The sequence below is a fragment of the Psammomys obesus genome, unplaced genomic scaffold, assembly GCF_907164565.1.
Source record: "Psammomys obesus unplaced genomic scaffold, mPsaObe1.curated_primary_1811, whole genome shotgun sequence".
NCBI lineage: Eukaryota > Metazoa > Chordata > Mammalia > Rodentia > Muridae > Psammomys > Psammomys obesus.
The window spans coordinates 1,846,847-1,867,730 of record NW_026596326.1 but is presented as its reverse complement, the minus strand read 5'-3'; the positions used below and the strand labels follow the sequence as shown (position 1 = coordinate 1,867,730).

At 49.0% G+C, this 20,884-nt stretch overlaps 1 protein-coding gene and 3 non-coding genes across 5 annotated transcripts; 2 read left to right on the top strand and 2 right to left on the bottom strand.

The window, feature by feature from the left end:
- Positions 1–1,122: 1,122 nt before the first annotated feature.
- Trnav-aac (transfer RNA valine (anticodon AAC)) lies at positions 1,123–1,195 on the top strand. Its single transcript has one exon. It is a non-coding gene; the product is annotated as a tRNA-Val (tRNA).
- A 1,001-nt stretch (positions 1,196–2,196) lies between these two features.
- Positions 2,197–2,269, bottom strand: Trnak-cuu (transfer RNA lysine (anticodon CUU)). Its single transcript has one exon. It is a non-coding gene; the product is annotated as a tRNA-Lys (tRNA).
- A 291-nt stretch (positions 2,270–2,560) lies between these two features.
- On the bottom strand, positions 2,561–2,632 carry Trnaa-ugc (transfer RNA alanine (anticodon UGC)). The gene has a single exon. It is a non-coding gene; the product is annotated as a tRNA-Ala (tRNA).
- A 2,633-nt stretch (positions 2,633–5,265) lies between these two features.
- Trim7 (tripartite motif containing 7) lies at positions 5,266–19,814 on the top strand. Of its 2 annotated transcripts, none has more exons than XM_055597121.1 (7): positions 5,266–6,019; positions 6,773–6,868; positions 11,393–11,623; positions 14,218–14,240; positions 14,755–14,870; positions 15,337–15,372; positions 18,169–19,814. In XM_055597121.1, the coding sequence occupies exons 1-7, from the start codon at positions 5,489–5,491 to the stop codon at positions 18,678–18,680; spliced, it is 1,545 nt and encodes a 514-aa protein (XP_055453096.1). In that variant the 5' UTR covers positions 5,266–5,488; the 3' UTR covers positions 18,681–19,814. The 2 variants fall into 2 exon arrangements, with proteins under 2 accessions (XP_055453096.1, XP_055453097.1); XM_055597122.1 differs by lacking the exon at positions 5,266–6,019 and adding an exon at positions 6,323–6,679.
- Positions 19,815–20,884: the final 1,070 nt, after the last annotated feature.

Here is a 20,884-nt window from a genome sequence, read left to right as displayed (position 1 = left end):
GATAGGAGGAGGCAAGGTATCCCTGGATTGGTCACCTGGAGGCCTTTGTTGATCTCAACCAGAGGCTCAAACTAGCCCTGCTGCTCCACGCTCCAGTGGAAACCAGTCTAGACCAGTCTAGAGCCCCTGCATTCCCAGTCCTGGCTCAGTATTCAGGAATAAGTTTGAGTGACAGAAAGTCGTTGTGAAATATTAACCAATGCACACTACTCTCAAATTTGCAAAATGCAGATCCATATTCATTCATTCATGTACTCAATTCTTTCTTTCTTTCTTTCTTTTTCTTTTTCTTTTTTTTTTTTTTTTGAGACAGGATTTCTTGTCTGTGTAACAGAGCCCCAGACAGAGATCCATCTGCCTCTGCCTCCCAGAGTGCTAGGATGGAAGACATTTGCCACTAGAATTTATTTATTCGTTTGTTTGTTCATTTGTTTGCTTGCTTTTGAGACAGGTTTCACTATGGTAGTCCTGGATGACCTGGAACTCTTTGTAGACCATGATGGCCTCGAATTTACAGAGATCTGCCTGCCCCTGCCCCCCAAGTGCTGAGATCAAAGGTGTGCGCCACCACACCCGGCTGCAGATCATACTTAACGTTTAACGTATGCTAAACTGCATCTCAGCTCTGCGATGAATGCTAAGTTTGATGAGATTTATTTTTATTTTAAAAGCCCTTCATTGAAGTTTTAAACGTTAGTAACACTTTCAGCTTTGCAGAAAGACTAACTTAAAAGTTGGTTGCTTACTAAATTTCGATTTTGTCTTTATTTTAATTTTTTTTTTTATAAAATTGTTTCTGAAAGCATACGTAAAACTGATTTCTCTTTTGACGTGAGAGCCCTACTCCCCGTCTCCTCCCCTCTGGATGTTACTATCAACAGAGCCCAGATTACGAGCACACTCAAGTCCTCCGGCTCTCTTCCTCGGAGTGAGACGCAGAGGGAGTGAGGTGGTCGTTCGCTGACGTCACGGTTACTTTGCCTGCTGCCAGCCCCACTGTTTTTTTGGTTTTGATGTTTGTTGTTGTTTGTAAATTTTCTCTCCCAAGATCACAAGATTGGTAGTGCAGGTCTCAGTCAAAATTCCTCTCTTCCAGAGTTATAGAGGAGCCCCCAGACGTGGGTTTCCGTAGTGTAGTGGTTATCACGTTCGCCTAACACGCGAAAGGTCCCCGGTTCGAAACCGGGCGGAAACAACGGGCACACAGTTTTTCCCAGCCTTCGTCTTCCACATGCAGCATTTCTGCTAATGGGTGGATTCTTTTAACTTCCGTTACGTATTGGATGAGCGCGTGTGCGTGTGCCTGTGTGTTCCACTCTCGTCTACGCTCCTTTTCCCAATGCATTTTCAGTTTGGTCAATCAACTCTACCCTCCGTTCTTCGGACACTGTCGTCAGTACCAGTGGTAAATTAGGAGGCTTTCCCAAAACGCCCAGTGACGTTCATCCCACAGTGGAGGATGGGGTGATTCTGTGTCATGGCGGGCCGCTCCTGCCTGGCTTCTTCCTTGCCTCCGAACAGCGGTATCTAAGGGTCACTGGTCTAGAGTCTGGGAGACTTGCACTTTTACGTGGATGTGGTCCAGCAATGAAATGACCCGAGGTTCCCTGAGCCACCTTGAACGTGTGCAGATCCCGGGAGAACGAACATTTCAGGTTAAGCGAAGGAAGGTCAGCGATGGTTGGAAAAAGTATGGGGGTATTTTTAGGCTGGTTAGATAACAGCCACAAGTGTGTGAGATCTGGCTTTCCACATCCAGTGAAGCCGGGTTTTTGTTTTTCCAGAACGGGGTTTCTCTGAGTAACAGCCCTGCACAGCGGTCCTGGAACTCATTTCGGAGACCCGGTGGCCATGGACTCACAGAGATCGCTCTGCCCCTGCCTCCTGAGTGATGGGGTGAAAGGAATGTGCCACCACACCCGGCTCAGGGAAGCTGTTTTTAAAGACCTTTGTTGTGGAGTTGTTTGGTTGGTCGGTCGGTCGGCTTGGGGATGTTTTTGTTTCCAGAGGCAGGGTTTCTCTGCGTAGCCTGAAGTTCAGCGTCACCCGTGAGCTCCAGGCTAGCGTGGGCTACGTGAGAATGCCTGAAAAAAAGGGCCTTCCACACACGTGCCCGCGCGCCCACTCGCGCTTTATTGAAAAACAGTGGAATTAACAGAGAGAGCGGAGTGGGCGAGTTTAAAAAGTGCAGCTCTGCGCCCAACGTGGGGCTCGAACCCACGACCCTGAGATTAAGAGTCTCATGCTCTACCGACTGAGCTAGCCGGGCGCTCTGCTGTGGCGCTCTTTATTTCTCCAGACCTATGTCTAGAAGAGCGTCAATTTTAAGGTTCGGGGCTGAACCCAGAGTTTGACAGGACTACGAAAACTCAGATTTTTAAAATCCAGGCGTTGCCGCCTGACCGTCTCCCCCGCGGCCGCAGCGGGGATTCGCGGGACCTCACCCACTCGCGCCGGTTCGCCCCCTTTGGGGGGTTCCGCAGCTGTCGGCCGCGAGCTCGGTTGTGTAAATTTACAACGACAAAAAGTACAAATCTAAAAAGCGAAGGCCCATACCACGTGGAGATGCCGGGGATCGAACCCGGGGCCTCATACATGCAAAGCATGCGCTCTACCACTGAGCTACATCCCCACCGGCTGTCGGGCTGTTTGCAAAGCTCCCCTAGTGATGTCCCAGCTCACGGCCGCTAACCCCAGACTGAATCCCGCCGCTTGTGTGCCCCAAACAGGCTATTCCGCACTTGTCCTCCGACCTCACTCGGGAAGCCGCGCATCCCTCAGGGACCCCGAGGGCGGACAGGTCCGGGACCAGAAACCCGGAAGAGGATGGAAAAGGGGGCGGGGGGGAAAGAGACTTCCTCAACAGGCGGTCGAGGCAAAATAGAACCGCGACCTTGGGGAAAAAAAAAAAAAAAAAAGATAAGTTTGCTTTTTGTTTCAAATGCAAGATAATGTAGTAAAAGCCTAAACTATGCAATGAGTGTTTTGCCAGCACGTACGTCTGTGCACTCTCTGAGTGCCTAAGGAGGAGAGAAGAAGGCGCTCCTTCCCCTGTGTCTCTAACTACGGCTCTAAGCAGGTGCTGGGAACTGAACGTGGATCGCTCTGCAAGAGCCTCTGAGCCCCCATCTATTTTGGAATTTTATGTTTAAATTGCTGTGGGGTATTCACCAGAGAATACTGCTCAGACTTGGGTTTAAGCCAATAAAAAGTCTTTAGTAGCCAGCCCGGGTGTTCGGGATCCCAGGGTGGCCCCCAGCGTTTCTCAGCGTGAGCTTTTAAGCACAAAACCACAGTCTGGGCTGACACACTTCACTTAACAAGAACAGTTAGCCAGAAGGGGAACGACAGTTTTGAGACTTTTTCGGAACTGTATGGACTCTGACGGATTAGGCCTTTGTTTTAGTATTGGCAGGTGCTGCTGTCTACGGGCTGAGTTTTACAGCCTGAACGGTACTTCCGTCACCGGGTCAGTTGGGGTCAGCTGTGCTAAGGCCTGGGTGCCTGCTAAGTCTGGGGCTCTGTTACAAAATCTGTGTGTGATGCGTCTGTAGGCTTCGTGAATAAGGCAGCATTTGAAAGGGGACTTGGTGGAGGTGGGGAGCAGGGCTCGCAGATTTCGGCAAGAAAACAGATTAGCAGGCTGAGGCCAGAAACTGGCCCACTGGGATCCCAGGGTGGCAAGGAGCTATTTTTGTATCTGGGTAATATTTGCAAGTCAACTATAAACTGAATCAAAACACTTCAGCAGGTCATTCCCATGAGGCAGTTGCCTTAACGTGGAAGGTGGAGGTCTTTGCCACACTTGATTGCATATTGCATATGGAGGAGAGGTTCAGATAGGAAAGGTGATCAGGTATAGGTGAGCTACAGGGGGGCTACAGACTACAAAAATAGCATCTATTTATTTATTTATTTTTATTTTTTGAGGCTGGGTCCCATATAACCCAAGCTGACCTTCAAGTGGCCATGTAGCCAGGAATGACCTTGAACTCCTGATCCCCCACCCTTTAATGCTGAGGTTACAGGTTTGTGTCCTCAGGCCCAGCAAAGAACACATCACTGAAGGTCCTTGATGCCATTACTCTGACTTCTTGGTGAACGAGAAAGGTTCACTGGCCTAGGTGTGCTGGCCCTGCTCACTATTTGCTATCCTGTGCGTTCCTTGGTCCAGGGACCCACTTGTCTCTTCAGCTGACTTAATGTTTCTGATCTTAAAAATAACCGTAGTTGAGTTTGCAGACAAATTAAACCGTTCCAAGACGGAGAAGAAGAATCAAACAAGAGCCATTGCGCAGGAAGTATGGGTCTTTCTGATTCATAGAATAATCTGTCAAGAGGACCCTCGGGGCTTGAATGGTGGTCAACACCAAAAGTCACAGGAGATGAGGACAGGGAGGCGTGAGCATAGGAGCTGGGCACAAAGAGCAGGTGGAGTTTTCAGGGTTATGAGGACTTCAGTCCGGAGAGAGTTAGCAGCCAATGACGGGGGTGCGGGGAGCATGAGCTTTGATGTATACTGTGGGGCCATGAGCTCTGAGAGGGTTCTCTAAAGCCAAGAGATCACCGAGGCCCAGAGACTGAGCCAGGCCAGGGCAACCATAGAAGCTAAGAAGAGAATAGGAGGCCACAGGCTGGAGAGAAAGGGGGAATGTGGCATCCTGAGCGGTAAGGAGAAAATGCAGCCAGGAAGGACAGACACACCGGAGGGCAGGAGAACCTAGGTCTGCAACTCTGGATTAGAACTGCGTGAGCGGGTGGCGACATTGTCAAGAGAGGGGGCAAAGGAGGAAGCCTGACCCCGGTGGCCTCCGGAGCGAAACAAGAGATAAGGAAGGAGCTCCTAAAAGGGTCTGTGGAACCCAGCCGTACACCAGCTGGAGAGAGAAGGCTGGGGTTTGTGTGTGGAATAACACCGAATGAAACGAGAGAGGCGGTTGCATTGCTTGTTCAGAACTAAGGACTGCCGTGGATGTGGTTACAAAAGTGGACAAAAGGCCGCGCTTGCGGTGAGGAGGTAGAGCCAAATTCCAGACCCTAAGTTTAGCTCAGCGCAGTGCAGGATGAGTCGGTATGCGGGGGAACCAGACACCGTGCCCCGGGAGCCAGGCCTTTGCCCCTGTGGTTGAGGGTCAGCCTAGGTCGGCAACTGGGAGTGGAGCCCAGCTGAGCTTGCGGGCTCACCTGTCCGGGACAGTTCCCCACTGCTAACTAGGTCACACTGGGGCGGGCAAGAGGGGCTGAGGGAGGGGGGTCGACAGAAGGGAGGTCTCGGGCTGGGGTGGTGGCCACGGGAGCCCAGAAAAAGGGCACCACCTGCCTCCACTCCCAGCTGGGTGCACCCTGGGCTCACGTCTCAGCTTGCCGGGTGCCGCCCCGCCCTTGCTCGCCCCGTGGGTCCTCGGAGCCCGGCCCAGCTTGGAGCCGCGCACTGTAGCGTCCAGGGACCTCCTCGGAGCCACGGGACTCGGATGCACCAAGGACACGGATGGCGAGCGTGGGGCCTCGGACCGGGCCGAATGCGGGAGCCGAGGCGCTGGCGCTGGCGGCTGAGCTCCAGGGCGAGGCGACGTGCTCCATCTGCCTAGAGTTCTTCCGGGAGCCCGTGTCGGTCGAGTGCGGCCACAGCTTCTGCCGCGCCTGCATCACGCGCTGCTGGGAGCGTCCCGGGGCCGGGACGGGCGCGGCCACCCGCACGCTGCCCTGCCCGCTGCCCTGCCCTCAGTGCCGGGAGCCCGCACGCCCCAGCCAGCTGCGGCCCAACCGACAGCTGGCCTCGGTGGCCTCGCTGCTTCGGCGCTTCAGCCTGCCCCCGACCGTCTCCGGGGAGCGCGGGACCCCGGCGGAGGCGGCCCGGGCGGCGGCGGCGGCGGCGGCGGCACGGTGTTCCCAACACGGAGAGCAGCTTAAGCTCTACTGCCAAGACGACGGCCGTGCCATTTGCGTGGTGTGCGACCGCGCCCGCGAGCACCGTGCGCACGCCGTGCTGCCGCTGGAGGAGGCGGTGCAAGAGGCCAAGGTGGGTGCACGGTCTCCCGGACCCCTGCCTCTGCCCCAGCCCTCCCAGCTCCTTCCTCTCCTCCTAAACTGCGGTTTCCCCTCATCCCCTCGGCTCCCTCGGAGCCTCAGATGCCCAGCGGCCTGGGAGACGGCCCCAGGGACATGACGTTTTTGTCTTGTCTGTACCCAGCCGTTGCTGTAACTCTGCCCAGGAGAAAGTGTTTGTCACGCCCACATATCCTCTGCCCTCACTCTCACTCCTTTCCCAGGGGCGTGGCACTAATCAAAGTGCTGCGGGGATCCTAGAGGACCACATCCGGCCTTCCTGGGTTAGGCGGTCCGCCTCAAGATCAATGAAGCCCACGGGTTCTGGGCACCTCCCCTTTGTCTGTCCTTTGCTGGGCAGCTGCACCAGAGGCTCTCAGTCTCTGCTGTCCTGTTGCTCTCCAGCCCTCCTGACATGTATGCTTTCTGTTGCTTGAGAGGAGAGCAGGAGACAGGGCTGACTGAACCAATGGGGGAGTCTTGAGTTTCAGCGAAGACCGAAAACAGTGTGGCCGATGCCCTTGGGGAAGTGAGCCTCCTGAGCCTTTGGAGTTCCCCCTGCTTGGACTGGCTTAGCCTGCACAGGCTATGTTCACCCCAGAGCTGGATATCTATTCGGTCTCGTGCTCCGATGGTAGAATCTTGGCTTTCTCCCGGACGGCTCTAGGAAGCTACATGAGAGGGTTTCTGGAATTCCCTTACCACGGTGTCTTCCTTCATACCGCAGGAGCTGTTGGATTCCAGGCTGAGGGCCTTGAAGAAAGAACTGGAAGAGTATGAAGCGTTCCGGTCTACAGAAGAGAGGGAGAGCAAAGAGCTTCTGGTGAGTTGAAGTGTGAGAGCAATCCACACTCCATAGGCTTGTGGATAACCTCCTTCTCTCTCTCTCTCTCTCTCTCTCTCTCTCTCTCTCTCTCTCTGTGTGTGTGTGTGTGTGTGTGTGTGTGTGTGTTGAAACAGTAGGGTGGATTTCAGAAAAAATAATTTGGTATACATCACGAAGGTTGACTATATATAATACAAAGAGCTTGTGAAAGGGACTGTTCAGATAATCTTTAGGATGCACAGTCATTCCTAACAAGCCAATTAGGACCTGTAGCAGCATCTTGTAATTGAATGCATTCGTATTTATTCACAGAAACATGTCATAGTAAGTGAGAACATGAATACAGTAAGGAACCACATGTCAGCCTGAGGCATGCTCTGCCGTGGAAAGAACTGTGGGGAAAATGTTTGTTTTCAGAGCTTTAAGAATTAGAGGTTAAGGGAGAAGAGGCTGAGAAGGAATCAGAACTGTTCCTGGCTATGGCAGAGGACAGGAGGCTTGGGGAATCAGGTTCTATGTACCCTCTGGTCTCCAGCACCTCCGATTTGAAAGGAAAGTAAAATGGGCTCATTTTGGTTACTATGAACAAACATGAGTCACTGTCATTTTTCTACCACACAAATTCAGTTCTTAGCTCAGTAAATGGTGCTGAAAGAATGAAAAGAACCCTTAGGGCCTTCTAAGGAAAAGTCATTTGTTCATGAAGCTGGGAAATAGAGAGAGAGGACTGGAGGTCCCTCTTATTCTTTAAAAAATCAATTATCTGTTTATCTATCTAATTTGCATTTCTATTGTTGTGCCACTGTCTGCATGTAGAAGTCAGAGGGCAACTTTGTGTAAGTTCGTGCCCTCCACCTTGAGTTAAGTTTTAGGAACTGAACTCAGGTTGCCAGGCTTATGAGCGAAGCGTCTTTACCCACTGAGATATCTCACCAGCTCAAACCCGCTATTCTCTAGGGTAGGGAGGGAAAGACTATGGAGTTCAGACGCCCAGGCTCCTCTCTGAGCTCTTTGTTGTTACTACTATTGTTCTGTTTTGTTGGAGACAGGGACTCTTTCGTGGTTCAAACCTGCTTCTGCCTCCCAGTGATAGGACTGAAGGTGTGTGTCACCATGCCTGGCCCTCTCAATACTCTTAACGGCCTTTACACCTGCATCCATCGAACATCCCAGACCTGCACGTCCGAACATTCCTTTCCCTTCCCAAAGCAGAGTTCACCATCCACACCTTTGTTCCACCTCCGCCGGAGAGAGGAGAAAGTGCATAGCTCTTTGGTTTCACATCTATGACGAAGAGGGCATGCTCCATGGCCTGGGCAACTTCGCAATCTCTGACCCTTCTCCCTAGGACATTGTTTAGCACCGCCCATCTCTGCCCTTTCCCAGACCCTCCCCCCAACCTATCCAAACCGGGGCTGTTCAGAGCCGAGCAAGGGCTCTACTACTAAGCCACAAGTCCCTCATTCTTCTTAACATATAGGAACAGGTGAGCCTACCTCCTGCTGTCCAGTAAACAGGGAGAAAATGTTATAATTTTGTAATTGAATGTGTCATGTGGGATAAAAGAGGGGGTAGGAAGGCAAGGGTACTTTCAGCTGGAATGTCCTTACCCCAGGGTCATCCAGAAATGTCTAGAGGCAGTTTTGATTGTCAGCATTGGGCCCTTAGTGGCAGGGGCCATAATACACAGGGAAGACCCCACCCACCGTCAGGAATTATCTGGCCCCAAGTGTCAACAACAGCAAGATTGGGACACTTCTGCTTACAGTTTTCTTGGTCTGTTAGTCACTCAATATCATTGACTATGTGCCTTTTAAAGAATACGTGCCTGCTGGTGGTGGCGAATGCAGAGAAAGCAGAGGCAGGCAGATCTCTGTAGGAGAGCCAAGGCTACACAAAGAAATCCCCATCTCAAAAAAAAAAAAAAAAAAAAGTTTACAGTTTAGCTGGGTATGGTAGCTTTCTTAACCTCTGAACAATTTCTCCAGATTTGTTTTTGTTTTTGGTTTTTTTTTTTTGTTTTGTTTTGTTTTTGTAGCTCACACCTTTAATTCCAGCACTGCTTGTCAGGCAGACATGGAAGGTTGTCTATGAGTTTGAGGCCAGCCTGGTCTTATAGTGAATTCATGACAACCAGGGCTATATAGACAACAACAACAATGAACTGAATTTAGTTTTCAGGTCTAGAGGCTGGGAAGTCTAAAACGATTTTGCCACTAGCTGCTCAGCACTTCATGAGAACCTTCTTTTTTTCTCTTTCTTTTTTTCTTTAAAGTAGGGTTTCTCTGTGTAGTCCTGGGTGTCCTGGACTCTGCCCTGCCTTTATAGACCAGGCTGGCCTCAAACTCACAGTGATCCACCTGACTCTGCCTCCAGAGTGCTGGGATTACAGGTGTGCACCACCACAGCTGGCTTTTTTTTTTTTTTTTCAAGACAGGGTTTCTCTGTGTAGCTTTGGCTGTCCTGGACTCACTTTTGCAGACCAGGCTGGCCTCACAGAGATCTGCCTGCCTCTGCCTCCTCAAGTGCTTCTTACCTTTGTTGTTACCTTTGTGCACCAAGAGAAAAGAGAGAGAGTACGCCACTACGGTAGTGAAACAGAAAACCTTTTATTATTCAGGCCACACAAGCAGGGTTGCTGATCCATCAGGAACCTTGGTCCTGCTGGCAGCCCCGAGCAGGGGTTGAGGCTGGATTTATAAGCACAATACCCACAAGCACCTGTGCCAAGTTACAATCTCACCAATCAGAATTCGGGGATTAGGGACTTTCCTTACATGTTCCATCATTTTCAACTGACACATGATGTAAGCTTTTTAGTCCAACCAATCAGATTCGTCTGTTCTTTTTGTGCTTAGGGACAGGGATGATGTTCTGGGGAGCTATTGTGGCTTTGCCGGTTCCCAACAGTGTCTCATTATGTAGCTCAGGTTGGCCTGGAACTTGCTATGTAGTCCAGGCTGGCCGTGTGCTTGCTTGTAGAACCTCACTCTCCGGAGGACTATCCTTATAGTCACTCACTACCAGCCACAGACAGAGGGAGCTATTTTGAGAAACACTCTGCTCCAGTTGTTCCCTTGGGAGTCAAGGCCTTAGAGTTAGCAGAAGTGCAGACTTTAAATTCAGACCACCCTGCCGTAGACTCTGAGCTTAACAATTAGTAGGATGGGTCTCCTCACCCTAAAAGAGAATAAGTAGTGAGTGTGCTGACCTCACTGGGTCAGGGTAGTTGAGTTAAAGTGTTGCTGTTGCTGCTGCTGCTGCATGTCTGATGATGGAAGTGGGGCATATTGTGGGAAGCCTTGGGACCCATGATCTGAGCCCAGGACTCATGACTTCACTTTTTCACAGCCTTCTCTTCTACCCATCTCTTCCTTCCTCTGTAGCTGCCTGGGAGAGAAACTTTCCTAAAGCTTGCCCTTACTTGCTTATAGTTCTGAGAGTTTTTGTTTACTATACTTGCTTATAGTCCTTACTTGCTTATATTTATGAGAGTATATGAGAGACCTTGTTTACTATATTGGAATTTTGCTGAAGAAGTAAGTGTGTTTGTGCAAATAAAGGAGTGGATCTAAAAACATTTAAAAAATCCCGGATCTGATAATGCAAATAGAATGCTGAATTTGCACAGAATTAGTGCCAGGTGGCTGTTCTGTACTTCTGCTAACAGGAAGTTTTCATCTTTTCTCTCTGTACCTCTGGAGTTCTGCAATTTGAGTTTACATTCCATCAGAATGTAAGTAGTGCTTTAAAAAAAAAAAAGGGGGGGGGTGGGAACTGTGCCGTGACACATGCCTTTAATCCCAGCACTTACTCAAGAGGAGAGGCAATGGATCTCTGTGAGTTTGAGGCCAGCCTGTTCTACAGAGCAAGTTTCAGGGCAGCCAGGGCTACACAGAGAAACCCTATCTCAAAAAGAAAGAAAGACAGACAGACAAAGAAAAAAAAAGCAAAGGATGGGCCAGGCATAAGGGCACACACCTTTAATCCCAGCACTGAAGAGGCAGAGACAGGCAAATATCTATATACCTAGTTGACATAGAAAGTTCCAGACCAGCCAGGACTACTTGGTGAAATCCTGTCTCTAAAATAAAATAAAAATAAGATGAAAGGTGATTAAATAAATATATAGCAGAAGAAAAAGCAACCTTTGATATAATCCTCATGATGGCCCCACAGGTACTAATTTATCTCTCTTATCTTTTACAAAAGGAAATTACAGGTTGAGATAGTTGTGGGGAGTTGAAGATGCCTAAAGTAGGTAGGTGTAGAGCCCAGGTCTTAAGAGACAGACACCAGAGGACATCTTTGGCAGGGGAGAGAGGAGCATGTGGCTTGTACAGAGTCAGGCTATTTTAATTAGGGGTGTGCATTGTGTGTGTGTGTGTGTGTGTGTGTGTGTGTGCAACCTTGCTCTCTTTGAGGAAGATGCCTCATCTTCCTCAAAGCTCCTGTCTTAATGTTATGTTCAAATCCCTTCACCTCTAAATCCTGAGCCAACTTCTTCTCTTCTCGAGACAGAAGCAGATGGCAGCGGAGAAAGAGAAGGTAGGGGCAGAGTTTCAGGCACTTCGGGCCTTCCTGGTGGAGCAGGAGGGTCGGCTTCTGGGCCGACTGGAGGTGCTGTCCCGGGAAGTGACGCAGAAGCAGAATGAGAATCTGGCCCAGCTCGATGGTGAGATCACTCAGCTGTCCAAACTCAGCAGCCAGATCCAGGAGACAGCTCAGAAGCCGGACCTTGACTTCCTCCAGGTGGGGCTGGCGCAGTGAGAAGAGCCTTGGGGCATTTGCCTTAAGGGTTAGGAGAGGCTGCAGGAGAACACTCAGGCCCCGTTGAGGAAGGGGATTGCAGGAAGGGGCACTGAATCTTCCCAGTTTGAAGGCTAGAAGGGACGTGATTCAACTTTCATGATTATAAGCCATTATAGCTTATTTTACATTTATTCTAGCATACACACACTTAAGACCAAAGTCTTAGCAAAAAATCTTTACCAAAAAAAAAAAAAAAAAAAAAAAATTCACTTTAACATGCTGTGCTATTCTATTTCATTAAAAAAAAATGCTGGGGCTAGAGAAATGGCACATGGTTAAAAACACTGGCTGTTTGATTCCCAGTACCCCACATGGAGGCTCACTACTTGTGAAAGAACCAGTGTCGGAACAGGACACACCAAGACCAAGTTCTGAGCACAAAGGAGATTATTTGCCCCAGTGGGACACAGGGCAGGGAATAAGAGACAAAGGCAGAAGAATGAGGGAGAAGGGGAAGGGAACAAGGAAGAGGGGCAAGGGATATTTGCTGGGAGGGGCAAAGGACTGCCTCTGGACACAGAGAAGAAGACAGGGCTATAGGCAAATGGCAGTTTATAAAAGGAAAAGGGGAAAGCCCATTTAAAAATGAGTTGGTTTGTTTTGATTGGGCATGTTAATTAGGTGAACCAAAAGGGGGCTTTTAATTGTTGGATTTCAATACTTTGATAGCTGGCCCTTGGTGGTCAGTCTCAGGGGAGAGGAAGTGGACAAATAAGGGAATAGACTTTGGTGGCTAGCTTTAGGAATGTAATTTATGGTTTACTGTTACGGGTTCAGGAATAGCCACACAGTGACCACTGGAACACTAGACTCAGATTAATGGAAGTTTATTGAATGCTGATCAAAAAATGACCACTCAGGGCCATAATCTGGACTTGGGAGCCAGACTATGACACTGGTCTGTTTCTAAGGCAGGTTTTTATATATATACAGAAAACCATAACCAAGTAACAACCAGGTGACCAGGTGTAGGAAGGGGGGTGGCATTACATCATTTTGACTAGCTAAACATAATCAATATTGTTTTAAGTGTATTGAGTTGTATCTAGGTAGCTAGACAAAACATTTTAAGCTGATTGGCTGGAATTTAGGATAAGGGAGATCTTGAGGGCTTTCCATCTTTCTGGGGGTAAGGAACATAGCAGGATGTTGTGATCTTTAACTCAGGCAGAACATGCATTTATCATCTATTGTTTTATTCTAGCAGCAAGTATTGAACTATTGAATTGTATCCTGGTCTCAGGCAGATAGGCCTGAGAACTTAAACTTAATTTCACCTTATGATCAAAATGGAGACTTAGAGGCAAAATGGCTTCTGATATGCTAAAGGCTACAGCAGCTGTTAACAGAGGAGCCGTAGTTATGCTAAGAACGAAAGTAGGTCTCAGCAGAGGGGCTCTGGAGTTTAAACAGGTTACAACACTACAAGGGGATGGGGGAAGGGCAAGACCTCCTAGAGCTATGTTTGTGGTTCTTGGATGGATAGATGGATAGAGCCTTTCAACTTGTAACTGCAGCTCCAAGGGATCTGACAACATTTTTCTGGTCTCCATGGGCACACATGGTGCACAGACATACATCTAGGCAAGACACTCATACACATAAACACTTTTTAAAAGAAAGAACTACTTTTAAAAAAATCAGTCACCAGGCCAGGCATAGTAGTGCACAGACACTAACCGTTCATCCTAGCACTCAGGAGGCAGAGGCAGGCAGATCTCTGTGAGTTCAAGACCAGCCTGATGTAAATAGTGAGTTGCAGAACTATATAGTGAGACCCTGTCTCTAGAAAAACAAACAAACAAACAAAAACCAGAAACAAACAAACAACAACAGCAAAAAGTCACCAGCATATTCAGGTAAACTTTACAAGCCATACAAGGGTCAAACATAGTTACAGAAAAGATACTGCTTTTTTGTTTGTTTGTTTGATTTTTGTTTTTGCAGACTGAGTTTCCCAGTGTAGTGTTGGCTGTCTTGGACTTGCTTTGTAGACCAGGCTGGCCTCACACTCACAGAGATCCACCTGCCTCTGCCTCTGCCTCTGCCCCCCATGGGTGCTGAGATTAAAGGCATGAGCCACCACACCCAGCTGACATTGGTGTATTGCCCAGTGTACAGATACCAGCCCTTGGAAGTGGGAAAAGTATCAGGAGTTCAAGATCAGCTTCTACTTCATCTGGAATTTGAGACCAGCCTCTGACATGAGAATCTGTTTCAAATAAAACAAAATAAAAACCAAGATACTGTGGCTTGTCTAGGGTGGTAACCATGCTAGTGATAAATACTGGATCATGTCAGATAGCCCCAGGGAGGATTTCACAATAAAAGCCTTGCATATCTGTGAGGAGGGTTGAAGGCTCCCATGAGCTGACATAACATCCGGTAGACAGCCACAGCTGGAAACCAGTCACCTGTGTGTTCAGTGGGGCGTGGCTTATTTTCTGTGAGTCAGGTAAGGAGCAAGTCATGTTTTCTCAAAGGTGAGTGGAGGTTATGATGCTGATTTGATTTTCTTCCATCTTTTCTTCCAGGAGTTCAAAAACACATTAAGCAAGTGAGTGAACTTAACAGACCCCAGGTCTTTCCAAGCTGGTTTGCTGTCCCACCAAACTGTCTCTTTTTATCCCAACATCATCTCTCCCTTCCTGACTCTCAGCTCCTTACCTGGGTACCTTTGGAGGCTAAGGCCCACCTACCTAGCTGTGGGAATTCCTGCACAAAGTTGGCTTTCCTTTTCCCTTTTACTGGAAGGAACAGGAGGACAAAGGAGGGGATGGGAAGAGGGGGGAGAGGTAGAAATGGAGGAAGGGAGGGAGGAAGAGAGTGAATAAGATTGTTCTTTCGATGATATTCTCTTCAAAGTCAATTCATACTCTCCCCTCCCCCGCCAAGACCCTCCTCCTAAGGGTTGTGAGATCCTCTAGTAGTGACACAAGTTGGAAATCAAGCCTTTAACACATAGGTCTTTAGGAATACATGTCTCTAAACTATAGCCCCACCCTAATTCTCAGAGGGCAGTGGGGGTGGGGTGGCATTCTTGGGACTTCCTCAGGGGCCTTGTCCTGCAGGTGTAGCAGTTTGCCTTGCTCCAAGCCAACCACAGTCTCATCCGAGATGAAGAATAAAGTGTGGAATGTTTCCCTCAAGAGTTTCGTCTTAAAAGGATTGCTGAAGAAGTTCAAAGGTAGGGAGGGGTCTGTGTGTTGCTGGGCCATGTCCTGTTGGGTGGAGTGGGATGGGCTCCTGATGGTTCATGGGACCTAAGGGTACGTCTTTCTTGAACTGAAAAGAGGAAACGGGAGTTGGGGCACAGCAACGCCAGATTGCTGTGGGACAGCAGTGATGACAAGTCCATCTGGGTTTCACCCTAGGGCACCCCGTTTCCATGGGGACAGACAGATTAGGAGAGCGCTGGGAGAGGGAGGGGGCAGGTCAGACCAGTTCAAAGAGGAAGAGGGGGAGAGGCGGGGGGTAGGGCACTTGGGGGTCCTTCCTCTCTCTGTTCCCATCTTGGCTCTACACATGCATCTCTGGAGTGTTTGGAGTCAGATGCATTACCCGTGTGGGGAGAGGTTGTTTCCTGGCTAGGCAGTGTGTACGCTTGCTGTGTGCGCTTCTCTGCACGTTTGCTCTTCTTTGTTTCTCTGCAGAGGATCTCCAGGGAGAGCTGGAGAAGGAAGAGAAAGGTAGGAATGACGATTGCAACTGTGAGTAGGCTGGCTGGGTAGGCAACCTGCTCCCTGCCAGGGGCCTGGGTTTTACATACAGTTGAGCCCAGCTGGTCAGTGGTGGCACATGCCTTCAATCCTAGCATTTGGGAGGCAGAGGCAGGTGGATCTCTGAGTTCCAGGACAGCCAAGGCTACACAGAGAAACCCTGTCTGGAAAACCAAAACAACAAAACAAATACCCGAAACGAAACAAACGGTTGACTCCATATGCCTGTCCACCTCAGTGACTACCTCTCTGCCCCCATCCTAATCCTTGTTTGACATCCTTGAATCCTCAGGTGTCAGCGGGGCCCATTGGCTCACAAGTAGTGGGCGATCTGCAGCAGGGATGATTTGGCCTCAGGTTGCTTGGGCAGAGACATCTTCTTAATTTCCTGGATGAAACTACTCTTGCCTACACTTCTAAACAGATGAAGACCTCAGCAATGGGGGTTGTGTGTGAGATCATTTTACCACACTGAGGGCCATCACACAAGGCTCACACTCTTAAATTTCTAACTACAGACCTAAGCCTAGATCCCCACGGCTGCTAACTTGTGTGACATTATCTTAGCTGATGGTCAGTCAGGTGAAGTCTCTGATTTGAGGGTCAGGGTCCTGGGGGACACTCTCTAGCCATGAAGCAGATGTAGGGGACATCTCTACAGATGTGCAGAGCTCTGCTTATATACTGTCTAGTGGGCATCATGGGGTTCTGGGACTGTGTCTGGTTATCGTGAGTGAGTGATGTCACTGAGTTCTAGTTATCAGGTGCAGCCTTGGGTGTAGTGGAGGTCCTGACTATGCTGTTTTTAAATGTCTAAAAAGGCATTTTTTAAAATAAGCTCATTACTGGGGGACAATGGAAACAAAGGGAGATCTAGGGGGTGTGATCCAACAGTGACAGGAAGGAAACAAGGGCACAGGGCTGACCTGGGTAGGACCCTGTAATGGCCCCATTCATCCGGTATGCCCTCAACTCTCAGTGGTCTTCAAGGCCACAAGGGGTCTACCTCATTGCACATCAGGTCCTTGACATTTCACTGTAGCCACACGCTGTTCTTGCTGCTTCTGGACTCCATCAAACACACATGAACTTTGGGGCCTTTGCACTGCCCTGGCCATCTGTCAGCCAGGGCCAGGTTTGCCTCTCATATAACTGGCTTTCTCACCCCCTTTAGCTCTTTGCTCTAACACACCCTTCCTGTGAGGCTGGCTCTCCTGGCTACTGTAGCCGGAACGGCACTTAGCTTTCCAGATCCCTCTTGCCTTCTGCTGGTCATGCACTGCCTCTCACACAGCCAGGAAGAAAGTAACAAATGGGCAAGGTTGTCCACCTGCCTTGGTCTCTGTGGTATTCCAGGGTGTCTTAGTCACTGTTCTATTGCTGTGAAGAGACACCATGACCAAGGCAACTCTTATAAAGGGAAACAGTTAATCAGGGGCTTGCTTACAGTGTGAGTGGGCTAGTTCATGATCACTGTGGCTGAAAATGGGCCTGCATGGTGCTGTAGCAGTAGCCAAGAGCTTTATATCCTGATCTGCAGGCAGGAGAGAGAGAGAGAGAGAGAGAGAGAGAGAGAGAGAGAGAGATCCCAATTCCAGTGACACACCTCCAACAAGGCCACGCCTCCTAATCCTTTTCAAACAGTTCCACTCCCTGGTGACTAAACCTTCAATACATGAGTCTATGGGAGCCACTTTCATGCAAATCATCACAGGGGTCCTGGAAGGAATCCTACAATAGTGTTTACAATTCAGTGCATTTTGTGGATGTTTATTTTGAACGTTTTCAAACATACTCAAAAGGAGAGAGAAGAGCATAATGCAGGCCATACATGTTCATATATTACATCTTCAATTGCCAATTGGTGGATATTTTTTTCACAGACATTGTGTCCAATTTTATAAAAACAAAGATACTGTATTTCCACAAATATTTCAGAGTATGTTATCTCTAAAGAGACAGCCTTTTTTCTTTCCTTCCTTCCTTCTTCTTTCTTTCTTTTCTTTCTTTCCTTCTTTCTTCCTCTTTTTCTTTCTTCTTTCTTTTTCTTTCTTTCTCTCTTTCCCTCTTTCTTTCCTTCCTTCCTTTCTTCTTTCTTTCTCCTTCCTTCCTTCCTTCCTTCCTTCCTTCCTTCCTTCCTTCCTTCCTTCCTTCCTTCTTTCTTTCTTTCTTTCTTTCTTTCTTTCTTTCTTTCTTTCTTTCTTTCTTTCTTTCTTTCTTTCTTTTTCACTGTATAGCTCTGGCTGGACTGGAGCTGACTATGTAACCAAGACTTACTCCCAGCTCCCATATATGCGCCTCATTTCAGATTTCCCCAGTTGTTCTTGAGTTGAGACCCCTACCCCCGGCCTCAGGCTGATTATGTAACTGAGGATGGCCTTGAACTCCTGATTCCTCTGTCCCCAGCTTCCAAGCTCAAGGTTTCTCTGTGGTCCAGGCTCCACAATTATCCTTGAAATTAGATTTGTTGACCTGCTCAGCTTGAGATCCAAACCAGGCCCACCGTATTTCTTCGATTTAAATAAGTGTCTGTTAAAGATGTTAACACGCGTTTGTTAAACTGAAGAAAGAAAAAAAGAAAAAAGACAGAAAAGAGGAAAGTTACTGAATTTTGATGTGGTTGTGGAGGTAGGAGGGTTGACTGGTATTGGCTTTTCCTCAAGGGAAGAGAGACAGGGTGACAGGAAGGGAATGAATGTATCCTGAGTACCCTGAGGCTGTGCAAGTAATGCGCGTGGAGACATCTTTCCCTTTCTCTCTCCTCAGTGGAACTCACTTTGGACCCCGACACAGCCAACCCCCGCCTCATCTTGTCCCTGGATCTAAAGAGCGTGCGCCTAGGACAGCGCGCGCAGGACTTGCCTAACCATCCCCGCCGCTTTGATACCAACACTCGCGTTTTGGCGTCCTGTGGTTTCTCCTCTGGCAGGCATCACTGGGAGGTGGAAGTGGGCTCCAAGGACGGCTGGGCCTTCGGTGTGGCCCGCGAGAGCGTGCGTCGCAAGGGCCTCACGCCCTTCACCCCCGAGGAGGGCGTCTGGGCGATGCAACTCAACAATGGCCAATACTGGGCGGTGACCAGCCCTGAGAGGACGCCGCTCAACTGTGGGCAGCTGTCGCGGGTGAGGGTGGCGCTGGACCTGGAGGTGGGGGCCGTGTCCTTCTATGCGGTGGAGGACATGCGCCACCTCTACACCTTCCGCGTCAACTTCCAGGAGCGAGTGTTCCCCCTTTTCTCTGTTTGCTCCACTGGCACCTACTTGAGAATCTGGCCTTGAAGGGCTTTGCTGGGCTTCCTAGGAGGGGACAGGGCAGCAATGTAACTCCCCTCCGTGACACAGAGGGCCTTTCTTCCATACCCCTACTCCATACCCCTACTCCAGGCTGCCCAGTGGCTGGAACATAACACAGGTGCTGAAGACTGAGGAAAGAGGTGCTATGGGTAATTAACTGCACAGGGAGCCTGCTGTGGTGGCCCACACCTTTAATCCCAGCGCTTGAGAGGCAGAGGCAGATGGATCTCTGTGAGTTCAAGGCCAGCCTTGAGATTCAGACCAGCAAAGCCGACACACAGAGAAACCCTGTCTTGGGGAGAAAAAAAGTTAAAAAAAAATTAAAAAATAAGCTGCACAGGGAAGAGATGCCTTGGACTCCTTTAATGTTCCTGCAAATTGTGTCTGAACTGTGGAGGGGGTTGACCAGTAGGACAAGAACCCAGCTTTACTTTTTCTTTCTTAAAAACTAGGGTGCTTCCTACCACACCGGCTTACTGCCTTGATTCAGAAGGGTCCTTGTTTGCACAGAACAATGTCAAAGATTGATACTCTTGCGAAGGGTGTGGCTTGGCCCCTGGGCCCAGCAGGTATTACTTTACATTTGTGACAGCTGCAGGCTTTGCTTGGAGAGGTCATTGAGTCCTCCAGATCCAGCTGGCCTGGCTGGGTTGCTTAGTCAGGGAGGAGCATCGTGGCTCTCAGCTCAGAAGCCAGTCTGGCTAGGTCTGGAGGGAGATACACATAGGCATACCGTTCTCCAGCACTCCTTGGCCTGATATGATGTGTGGGTCCTTTACCACAGTAGCTGCCAACGTGTGTGGGCACAGATGCCGTAAGCCTCACATTTTCCATCAGGGTACATTCTCCTTTGCATAAGGAGATCAGATTCTGGAACTGTGAAACACAAGTTGATACTTGGGAGTTTACAGAAGCACGAAGCACAAACACGATTCCGACAAACCCTTTCTGGGAACTTATTAAATCTATGCAAACTGGAGAGCATTCTGGTGGCAAGCATTGCTGGACATCTGCCCTGGAGGGAACTGAACAGGCCAGCCTCCTTACCCTCTTGACAGGCTACAGTTCCACAGTGTTCACAGAGCTTCTGGAAGGGCAGCAAATACAGATTTAAAGACATTTCTACGGGGTCCGGTCTCATTCTTGATTCACTGATATGACTAGAGGAGGATATATCTGACGTGTGTGTGTGTGTGTGTGTGTGTGTGTGTGTGTAGTGAGGGTTTTGGAAAGGGCATCTATGAGCAGCTGTATAGAAGTTTGCTGTTGCAAACAGATACCTGCACACAAATGCAGCCTCCCACTTAACGTGAAATCGTGAGGACCTGGGTTCCGGTCCCTGCACCCATGGAACAGGCAGCAGGCCCTGAAAAAAAACCAGGTCTCCAGCTTCAAGGAATAGGATGCCCTCTTTTGGTCCCTGGAGGCACACCTCGAAGCCTGTGCACAATCGTGTGTCTTATACAGTCACACAGACTCACACAGAGGCTGACCTGTGTGAACCAGCCCCACCCTGATGGCACTGTGTTATCGCCTGCTCTAGCCCTGTCCGTTAGTGACACTTCCCCAGAGTGTTCAGACCTGTGTAATAATTTACACAAACCTTCCCCATGGTGGCTGAAGAATGATAATTCGGTACGAGGTGTCTATTAAGGGCCTTTGACCTTTGCCCAGGAATGCCTTTGAGATCCCAGTGGCCTGCAGGTGAGATAAGACTAGGATAAAGGTGTCCTTGCTTTCTGCTTTTGTAAACCTGATTACTGATGTGGGTCTGGAATAAGTGATATATATATATATATTTTTTTTTTTTTTTCTTTTTGGAAACTGGGTTTCTCTGTGTAGCCTTGGTTGTCCTGGACTCATTTTGTAGACCAGGCTGGCCCTGAACTCACAGAGATCTCCCGGCCTCTGCCTCCCAGAGTGCTGGGATTACAGCCACCATGCCTGGCTTTCTTTTAAAAATCACTGTTGAATAAAGACAAACAACTGACGGGAGTAAAACAACTTTCATGCCCAGCTGTGAATTCCATAGATAATTATAAGGTACACCTTTTATATCCACCTTTATAAACCTTTCTTTAGCTCCCTTTGGCATGGCATGTTCTATGGCCACTGGCAGTAAGAATAAATTCAGTTAATCTAAATCTGAACTGGGTCTAGAACTTTGGATTAGAACGCCACAACACTGG